At 40.3% G+C, this 10,840-nt stretch overlaps 1 protein-coding gene across 6 annotated transcripts in view; it reads right to left on the reverse strand.

Annotated features, from left to right (window-relative positions):
* ARIH1 (ariadne RBR E3 ubiquitin protein ligase 1) overlaps positions 1 to 10,372 on the reverse strand; it is a 142,485-nt gene extending 132,113 nt beyond the window's left edge. For 2 of the 6 annotated variants that reach the window (XM_036456759.2, XM_045587212.1), the window contains exon 1: positions 9,585 to 10,371. In XM_036456759.2, the coding sequence (XP_036312652.1) occupies positions 9,585 to 9,956 (372 nt within the window). In that variant the 5' untranslated portion in view covers positions 9,957 to 10,371. Of the gene's footprint in view, positions 1 to 9,584 lie in introns of all 6 variants that reach the window. The other 4 variants (XM_045587221.1, XM_036456750.2, XM_036456741.2 and 1 more) reach the window with 4 other exon arrangements.
* Positions 10,373 to 10,840: the final 468 nt, after the last annotated feature.

Raw genomic sequence — 10,840 nt, forward strand, 5'->3', positions numbered from 1 at the left:
ATTCCTCTCCCTTCCTCTCTTTCTAAAAACTATTTCTTAAAAAAGGAAGCTGTCTTACACTCGGTTTGGAGGGCTTTCAAGTTCACTTTTGATTCCTCATTAAGCATAACAGCATTAAAAAAAATCTCATAATCCTGGAACTAAAATCTTGCCTCGCATCCATATCCCTTTATCTTACCCTTCCCTTCACATGGTATCTGTAGTAGCCAGCCTCCAAAATAGTCCCAAATGATCCTGGCCTCCTGATATCTGTGTAGTCCCCTCCTTTCAGTAGTCCAGTGCTGTATAGCCCAGGGCTGACTAGTGTGGCCAAAAGGACAATGCAGGAGTCACAATGCATGACTTCCAAGCTAGGTCATAAAAAAAACAGTATTGCATCTGTCTGGCTTTCTTTGATACTTCTGTGAGAAGCCAGCTAACATGTAGTGAGGAACACGCAAGTACCCCTAAGGAGAAACCCAGGTGAGAAAGAACTATAGTCTCCTATCAACAGCCATGTGAGTGAGCCATCTTGAAAGCAGTTCATTCTTCAGCCCAAACCAAGCCTTAGACAAATGCAGCCTAAGCTGATAGGATGACTACAACCTACTCAAAGACTCTGTGGCCAGACCACTAAGCTAAACCATTCAAAGTATGAGACAATAAATATGTGTTTTTAGCCTCAGCAACCCACTTGTTGGAGTAATTTGTTGTGTAACAATAGAGAGCTAATATAAATTTTCTAATATAACTAATCTAAAATCAGAGTCAATTAACTACAACGAAAGATAATTTTAGTATTGTTTTCAGTATACAAACAGAGAAAACAAGCACAAAAATTTGGCTTAGTCAAAAAGTCCAACTAAAGTCTGGAAAAAGTTTGGTATAGCAAAAAGAGCTTGTACTTTTAATAGTAAAAAGGACCAGTTTCAATGACCTCCTGCTTGCTGTCTAACAAACCCATTTCTCAGTTTCTCTAACTTCAATTTACCACTTACGTCTATATCTATGTTTCCCCTTACATAAAAATGAAATAAGGTCTTTTTCTCCCTTCAGCCTGTTATTCTGCCAAATTTCAGGCAGATTACTTATTCTAATCTTTAAGATGTCATACTTTCTAGCTAAAATCCAAGTTCAAAAGTGCATTCTAGCCCAGCTGACGTGGCTCAGTGGTTGAGTGTCCACCTAAAACCAGGAGGCAGCCAAAACCGGTTTGGCTCAGTGGATAGAGCGTCGATCTGCGGACTCAAAGGTCCCAGGTTCAATTCCCATACACACTTTCTGAGCAATACTTCAAAATGTACAAAGTGGAAAATTGTTTGAATGGTTTGCCTCAAAACAAGAAAAGTTCTGCCGAAACCGGTTTGGCTCAGTGGATAGAGCATCGACCTGCAGACTGAAGAGTCCCAGGTTCGATTCCAGTCAAGGGCATGTACCTTGGTTGCGGGCACATCCCCAGTAGGGTGTGTGCAAGAGGCAGCTGATGGATGATTCTCTCTCATTGATGTTTCTAACTCTCTATCCCTCTCTCTTTCTCTCTGTAAAAAAATCAATAAAAAAATTTTTTTAAAGAGAAAAAAAGAAAAGTTCTATTGGGATGTTATCCACAAATTATCTGAAAGATGGGGAGAATATGTAGCTAGCGATGGACATTACTTTGAATAAAGCTCTTTTGATGTTTCTCTTCAAATTATTAAAGGGTACACCTAGTAAAATCTTGCTGCCTTAGTTTCTTTGTCCAGCAGCGAGTCTGACATGCTTGCTGTATGGTAAAGGGAGATAGACAAGATATTTTTATGGCACTAATAAACTTTTTATGACTTCTAGATAATACTAACATAAGGTAGGTAGTATAAGATGGCAAGAAAAAAAGTGTTTAAATTCTTAGAAGACAAGCCCTTTAAGGCCTCTGAATATATGGTGACCCTTATATAAGCTATTATTTGCATATAGTTCCTGGCACTTAATTTACTCTCCTGCTCCCACCCCCAGCACTTTATATAAACCTGGGGCGAGGAAGCTTTTTTCTGCCAAGGGCCATTTAGATATTTATAGCATCATACACAGGCCATATAGAATCAACAACTTAAAAATTATCCTGCTATATTTGATTAAACATTTCATTAACTCACGCCCTAATGCCTTGGCAGAGCCAGATCAAATGATTTTGAGGTCCTTATTCAGCCTGTGTACGGGACATTCCCCACCCCTAGTCTTAGTACTAATGAAATGTTACCTACTACTTCATTATCTGCTCTACTTTCTGCCAAAATGTATTAAGTGTTAGATTGATTGTGACACTTCTTCCAAATGGAATATAGCAAAAAAGGAAAAATGTTATTGAACAATGTTTACATTTTTAAAAAAAATTAGATGGGAGGCCCTGGCTCAGTTGGTTACAGTGTTGTCCCAATACATCAAGGTTTCATGGTTCAATCCCCAGCCAGGGCACATACAAGAATCAACAAATCAATGCATAAATAAGTGGAACAACAAATAAGTGTATCTTTTCTCCTCCCCTCCCCCCGCCCCCTTCCTCTCTCTCTAAAATCAATCAAGGAAAATAAAATTTAAAAATTACATAGGAAAAACTACCAGCACAGTATTTGGCATTTCTCATTTATACCCTCACAACCTTTTGGCCTTAATACTAGCATTCTCGTTTTTTAAAATGAAAAAAGTAGGACTCTAAAAAGTCAATCTGCCAGTGCAGCTGTTAGCTCAGAAATAACTTTTTAAGCTGCCTTTTGAGATACCAAACTACCAATGAGGCATCATTGCACCAATTATATCAAGGAATGAGACATTATGCACCAATATATATCAATGAATGAGACATTATATTCAAGATCGAGCCAGATGATAACATATCACTGGGTGAATGGGGAATTTAGGAAGAAGAGAAAATTTTAGGAAAAAATGACGTATATACTACTTAGAATATGTACTGTTTTTTGAAATTGAAGATTCAACTTTACCCCACATTTTAATTAGCTAGGATAGTTTTGTTTTGCTTTCTTTTAAATACTATTCAGCTTTTGAAAACATTGAAAATAAGAAAAGGATTTCCATTACTATTTCTATGGGTCTCAATTATCCCAGGTTAGAAGTCTCTGATCATTCTCTCACCTAATAAGAGGTCATCAAATGTTAGCCTAAATAAATTCTCATCCTTCTATTTATCACATCATGTAAAGGGAATAAATAAGCTCTTTATAAACCTAATGTCAAGATCAAAGGATGACCTGTATATATTTTGACAAGATACTAGTGAAGTTATTGCCTATGATACAGTATCTATCTAATCTACACTAATAAAAGAGAAAAATACTAATTGACCCTAACTTTGCGATGTCCACAGCCAATCAGAGCAAGTATGCAAATTAACCCAACAAAGATGGCAGTTAATTTGCATACGCTGAGGGAGGGAGGAAGGGAGAGATGAAGACTGAAGACAGCCTTACAAGGAAGAGGGAGGATTAGCCAAAAGCAAGGTGGCTGCCAGAGGGAAAGAGGCGGCTATGCTGGCCCCGGGCACATGGAATCTTTCTGCAAACGGGCTCCTAGTATAAATAAAGGATTAAGCACGATGTTTCCAAAGTGTGGTACGAGTACCCCCAGGGGTACGGGAAGAGTTTGGTGGGGATATGAGTTGCACCAGAGTTTGGTGGGGATATGCACTGCACCGTACTTAGCTGCGTCTAATTCTACATTCTCATGAGTACTCATGAGAGGGGTACTCAGCATTACGAAAATTATCGAAGGGGTATACATATATCAAAAGTTCGGGATTAGGGAAATGTGCATAATCAAAGATATAGGTTCATGTCATAAAAGAAATGAAGGGAGTTTGGTTTTAAAAACAAAAATAACCTAGTTCTTGGCAGGGTTTGAAAGAAAAGTTTTTCCTTCAAACTTTCAAAACAATAGTTATGTTTAAAAATCATTTTTTTTCATACAACAGGCCACCCTGAGAATAATGCATATGAGTAAACATGAAAGCATATTTTAATTCCATTTTTTTAAATCAGAAGTTAAAAATTGGAATAAGCTACATCACAAAATAATTCAATCACTTATTTGTACTTAAGCAGAGAAAGGATTCTTTAGAGACATTAGGCAAGAACAGAGGCTCTCAACCCTGGATATACATTAAAATAATCCAGAGAAGGTAAGATTTTTGTTTAATGACAGAGCCTACTCCAGGGCCTAAATGCCTGAATTTTTAAAAATCCTCAAGTAGACTGCATCAATGTCAACATATTGGTTGTGATATACTACAATTTTGCAAGATGTTACCATTGCAGATAAATCAGTAAAGTATGTGGGTTCTCTTTGCATTACTTTTTACAACTGCATGTAAAAGCTGAAGTTTAAAAAAAAAAAATCAGTAGAATGGAGAATCTCAAATTCCTGCCAAATCTTAGAGACTACAAACTGTTCTTTTAATCTTAGCTAATTAAAGGTAATTAGGACTGCTTATCATTTAAAGGTAATGATAATGCTTTGCAAAGCCAAATACAAATATTTAAGATTAATCCAAACTAAAAATCCAAAACTACTAAGCCTTCCTAAGATTGGATAAACAGTATACATATTTACTATTCACATCTTGATTGAGCCAGATACATATCTGGGATATCCACATCTGTATCTATGTATCTATATATTTTTGTAATCCCCTCGATTATGGGCTGAATTTAGTTACAAGTAGAAAATGTTAAAATGATGGGATATCACTTCTGAGATAGTTATAAAAAGACTGGTTTCCATCTGAAATAGTTATAAAAAGACTGGTACTCTCTCTCAGAAAGAAATTATTGTGCTGTAAGCTACTTTATGGAGAAGCCCATGTGGCAAGGAATTTGATGTCTCTGGCCAACAACCAACCAGTGAAAATCTGAGGCCTGCCAATAGCCACACAGATGACAGTGGAAGTGAATCTCCCCCAATCAAGCCTTGAGACCTGCAGGGTCTTGGCTTGGCTGTAGCCTCATAAAAGAGACTCTGAACCAGAAGCACCCAGCTAAGCTGCATTCAGAATCGTGACCCCATAGAAACTGTGAGCTAATAAATGTTTGTTGTTTTTAAGTCACTAAGTTTTGGAGCTAAAGAGAAGTAATTCATGTAGCTACCAAAGGCCAAATCCAAAAAAAGAAATCTAATGTGACTTCTGCCTACCTTTCTTCATAGTATCAAACCTCCAAGCTTCAGTAATTTATAAATTCTTCTGCTTTGGCTGACCTCATATTAGCCAGACATGTTCCTCATTCTCAATTCTCAGAAGGACTTCCTATTCCTCTTTTCTATCCATTGAAATCCTAGCTATCTTCCAGAATACTTACTATTTTAATACTTTATACTTATTTCTGAATACTTATTACTATTCACTTAGCATTTGACTAAATAACTAACTGACCTAATAGCTTTGAGTATCTAAATTCAAAGAAATCACGAACTCCTTCAGAAGTCTCATAAAACCCCTAGCAGTGGGGGAAGGACTGAAAGAAAACCAAGTAATCCAACCTAAAATGTAAGGCATCACTAGTTTGGTTTGCACACTTGCAAGAACTGAGTAAAGACCACCTTGTCTGAAGGATAGCAGTAATGATGACAAATCTTCAATTCTATGATTAGTCTAGTAAGTGCTATCCAGGCTCTTAAAATTTTCATTCCATTCGTTTCTTAAACAACTTGCTTCCATCATTAATCCACCTCTGCAGTAATTTACAGCAAGAAACACTGCCATTAACCCTTTGCACTCTGAACCATTCTGGACATTGGCTACCAGCTACTTGACGCTACTTTGCGGCGGACACGTGCGTTGAATTAACTCAATTCCCCGTAATCACTAATAAACTGCAATGTCCCCCCTGAGAGGGGACATCCGAGTGATATGCTAGAATTCCGATGTCCCCTGAGAGGGGACAGCGGATTGCAAAGGGTTAAATTTCAACTACAATCATTGGTTCTCAAACTTTAGCTTGCATTAGCATCACCTGGATTGCTTGTTAAAACAGATTGTTGGACCCTACCCCCAGAGTTTCTGATTCAGTAAGAATATAATTTAAAACTTCTAGCTCAGAGACTGGTTAGAAAAAGACAAAGTTCAAGAGGAGTAAACCATACCCAACAATGGGCCTCTAGTTAAACTATAAGAGTTACAGAAAGCCAGAAAAATCAAATTTTTTAGAAGAGAGTGTTGATTTATAACCACAAATAACAGTATATATCTGTTGTTGGCCAAACTATTTTCCCAGAAAAAGTAAACAAATTCCCAAGGAAAGAGCAACTTGATGATCTTTTTACATTTCAATCATTTCCTCCTGGAAAAAAAAAATATATTTGTATGTAAACCACTGAGCCATACTGTCAAGACTCCTGAAATTTATTTTCAAATTCACTAGTAACGCACCTATTTCATATTGAAAAGTAACACTGGGGAGGGGGGGATTTAATATCAATATGTTTTTTTAAATATATATTTTTGTCAATCCTCATCTGAGGATATTTTTCCCATTGCTTTTCAAAGAGAGTTGAAGGGTAGGAGCGGGGGTGGGGTGGGAATAAAAGGGAGAGAGAAATATCAATGTGAGAGACACATGGACTGGTTGTGTCCCATAGGCACAGACCAGGGGCAGGGAGCGAACCAGTAACTGAGGTATGTGCCTTTGACAGAGAATCGAACCTGTTATTTGGCACACAGGCTGATGCACTAACCACACAGGCCAAGGCTTTAATACGTTTTCATTGATTTTGGAGAGAGAGAAACATCAGTGAGAGAGAAGATCAAAACTGATTGGCTGCTTCCTGCACTGGGATCAAGCCTGAAACCCAAGCATGTGCCCTAACTGGGAATTAAGCTAGGGAACTCTTGGTGCACTTATGCCACACTGGCTGGACAGATTTATATTGTTTAGAATTAGCAGTAAGCTCTCTAATTTGAAATAAGTAAAACAATGGTTTTTAACTTAATAAGCTTGTTGTCACATTAAACTATCATTAGGTTTTTTTTTATTGAAAAAACCAAACCGATAATTAAAGCCACTATGAATATAAAGAGGTCTTATAAATACTAAAAAATACATATCCCAAAAAAGGGGTAAAGTGAGCAAACACAAAGGACTATTACAAAAGAGACATCAATGCCCAATAAACATGTTAAAAGTTCAACTTCATCAGTTTGTTTTTTTAAGTAAATTTTATAAATGAGCATTTATCCTCATCAAGCACCAACTGGTGAAGGAAACTAGCATAACCTTTCTGAAAGTAATATGGTAATATTCCAAATGTCTTGAAAATAAGCAAATCCTTTGACTTAGTAAATCAATTTATCCTAAGGAAATATTCAAAGATTTAATCTATGACAGGTATTGCTAATGAGGTTTATAAAAGCCAGAAATTAAACAATAAAAAAGGAAGGTCAATAACAACAGATTGATTAGATAAATTAATTTAAATCTGTGATCATGTGAGCACTTGAAAAATATTTACTGAAAGTTGAGATACATTCAGGGTTTTTTTTTCCTACTGTAAACATAAACATATAGAGTATCATTTTGTTATTAAAAACCTATATAGCTTACCCAGAGGATCTAGGAAAAACTAGTTATAAATTTTGATGCGTCTCCCTGAGTGTTTCTTTCTTGCCTAGTTTTTTCTTACAGTGCGCATATATTACCTGTGTAACTTTTCAAGTTTAAATCTATTAACATAAATAATCTATAACATAACCAGAGCCTAGTCTAGATTTAGTAAGCATGCCATTTGGAGAAAAGATGGTCTGGGGAAAAATCCTATCCTTTGATTTACTGATATTTCTAAATATGAACTTTTAACGAGAAATAAATATTTAGATATTCAGGAATTCTATTTAAAAAAGAATGAATGATGTGGAGTGCATTACCTATATATCTGTTCCAGAAATGCCATAAAGAACTTGCAAGGTTTGACCTCAGTGATTAAAACACACATAAAAGCTGAGAAAGTTGAAGATATTTAACTACATGAACATAGACCATAAGTTAAAAAGTTAAAAAAATAAAATATCCATGTTTTTTAAAGCTAATTGAAATGTCCATAAGCTAGGTAACAAGTTTGAAACATCAGATTTTATATAGTTGCAAATAATGAAAACAGAATTCAACGTTTTACTCTGAATTCTTTTGATAAAGTTTCCTCAAAAAAAAAAAAAAAAAAGAAAAATTTCAATTTAGTGACTTAAAAAGTCAACTGTCATATTTTGTGAATCAGAAAAAGAGCAGTAAAACTTATCTTTCTTCTACAACCCTTCAAACTCCTCCTTAGACTGCATTATCTATATGAAAGATTGAGATTTACACTGTTTAGCAACAGCAACAGATATCAGATTTTTTATTTACTATAATTCAAAACACTGCCTTCCAATGGGCCTAAATAGATAATTCAATTTTCAAAATAAAGTGTTGCTTACTAGATGATACTGTAAAAATCTGTTAACTGCAAACTCAATAAGTAGGCAGTAACATACTGCTAACTTGCCAGTAAATATTAGCCAACCGATTTTAAGGGGAAAAAAAGTAATGACTGACATCACAAGAAGGTAATAGTTACTTGCTGCTCACATATATAGTTTCCTTCCATGTAACTTGTTTTCTAAAAGTTGCATTGAATAGACTGCATTTTTATTCTTCAATCTATCTATCCCTGCCCCCTCATAATAAAACTTATTTTCTAAAATTCAAAAATGGACGTTACAAAAAAATGTTATCAAGTTAAACCAAGCCTAACTTACTGACCACGAAATAGAAAGGAATCCAGAAGCAAAAAACCTACTTTCTAAATCACAACAGTCTTGTCCAGTATCAGACAATAACATTGCGTTTTGTTGTTTTATTTGCAAGGCTGGGTACGCAATCTGCAGTAACTCTTCCAACAGCTTCAAGTAAGTCATACCACTACTGCGGAAAGCAGCAGTTAGGTCCCAAACAAACAGCAAAGACGTAAAAAAAAAAAAAAAAAAAAAAAAAGATGCAAGCAAATGTCTCACCATCGGAAAAGAAGGCCCATCAGCAGCTCTTCCGAGAAACAGTTCCCTTCCCCCAACTTTAATCTGCACTTCAGACTGCCAAACAGATCCATTTCTTTATTAACTGATGCCCTCTTGGGGCAACCGTACACCAAGCTGCTCTGAGGCCTAGTCTAACTCTTTCCAAAAGTGCTCAAGTGAGCCTGAAGGCCGGGGTAACCCTCCAACGAGCCTAATTTTTCCTGCTCTTCACCACCACCACCACCACCCTCCGTCCCGCCCCCGTAGGCGCTCCTCCGGCCAGAGGAAGGACACGGGGACAGACAGAAATTGCCCGCGAGAAGTCTCAGGCGGCCGGAGGCCTCCGCCATACCAGGACCTAGGAAGTACCGCCCCCAACGCATCTCCCCACACCCGCTAACCAGCAAACGCCTGCTTTCGACACCCTGTCCCCAGCAGAGGCAGCGGAGGAGACAGGACAGGGAGGCTTCGGGCTGGGCTGCGCACCAGGCCCAGGCCTGCCCTTCGGGGCCACGCGGGTCGTCCGAATCTGCTCCCCGGTACAGGCAGGTCAAGCCAGCTCGGCGGCCACCCTCACCTGGATGACCTCGTTGACCTCCCGGATACATTCCACCATGTGTTGCAGTATCTGCTCAGCCGTGAGCACCTCGTAGCGGTAATCCTCTTCCTGCTCTTGCCCCGGCCCGCCACCGCCACTGCCGCCGCCGCCGCCGCCGCCGCCGCCGGACCCGAGAGCGCTGCTGCCACCGCCGCCGCCGCCCGTCTCCCCGCACAGCAGTCCGTCCCGTTCCCCGCCGACGCCCAGCCCGGGCTCCACCAGCTCCACCTCGCCCAGATCCAGGTTATCGTCATCTGGCTCGTCCTCGTCCTCCTCCTCGGCGCCGCTGTCCTCCTCGCTGCACTCTTCGTCCTCGTCGAACTCGTAGTTGTAACCCTCGTCTGAGTCCATGGCGCGACGCGCGGGGGCCCGGCAGACGCTGGTCCTAAGGCGGGGAGAGGGCGGGGACGCCCAGGCCCCGGCTCCCGTTCCGGCTCCGGCTGAGGTCCGGACTTAGGCCTGGCTCCGGCCCGCTGTGGGCCGCGGCTCCTCCCCGGGCGCGGCAGTTGGCGGTTGGCGGCTGGCGGCGGTGGGGAGGTCGTGGAGGAGAGAGGGAGGGAGCGAGGGAGCGAGGGGGCCGCCCGCCCGCCTCAGTCAGACGCGGCTCCTCTCCGGCCTCCAAGAGAAAAGAGTACCCAGCGCCACCTCCACGGCCGCTGCTACCTCTACTGAGCCAACAAAGGGGCGTGCGTCATCGCGTCGCGCTGCGTATTCGCGTCACTAGCCTTGGCGTCACCGTGCCCGCCCCTCCGCCCCTGCGTAGAATTAGGGGAGACCCCATGGCCCGGCCTAGCCCTTGGAACGCGACACCGCCACGGTCGCCTCGGTTCCAGCAGCGGTTGCTTGGTTGGGGGGAGACCAGTGGATCCTATATTTGAGGGGGCAGTAGGCTCTCCGTCACTTTGAGGGCCCCCAGGACCGCCCTGGGGGTGTATTTTGCAGGTCCGGCCCCCGCCCACAATCCCGCCCCTCTAGAGTTATTCTGGGAAGATCTCTGCTGTTGAATCAAAATTCCTGTTACCCAGGCTACTGAGTGGAAATCTTATGCAGAACCTCTAAACTGTGACAGGTGAACCTCATTTTAAGTAGTTTGATTACTGTGACATTTGGCCAGTCTGCCCAAGAGATAAGGACTCTGGAGACAGACCTGGCCAGGGGGAAAAAGTTTAAATAAATAAATAGATAGATAGATAGATAGATAGATAGATAGATAGATAGATAGATAAAGTCAGTTG

Source organism: Pipistrellus kuhlii, unplaced genomic scaffold (assembly GCF_014108245.1).
Source record: "Pipistrellus kuhlii isolate mPipKuh1 unplaced genomic scaffold, mPipKuh1.p scaffold_m20_p_1, whole genome shotgun sequence".
NCBI lineage: Eukaryota > Metazoa > Chordata > Mammalia > Chiroptera > Vespertilionidae > Pipistrellus > Pipistrellus kuhlii.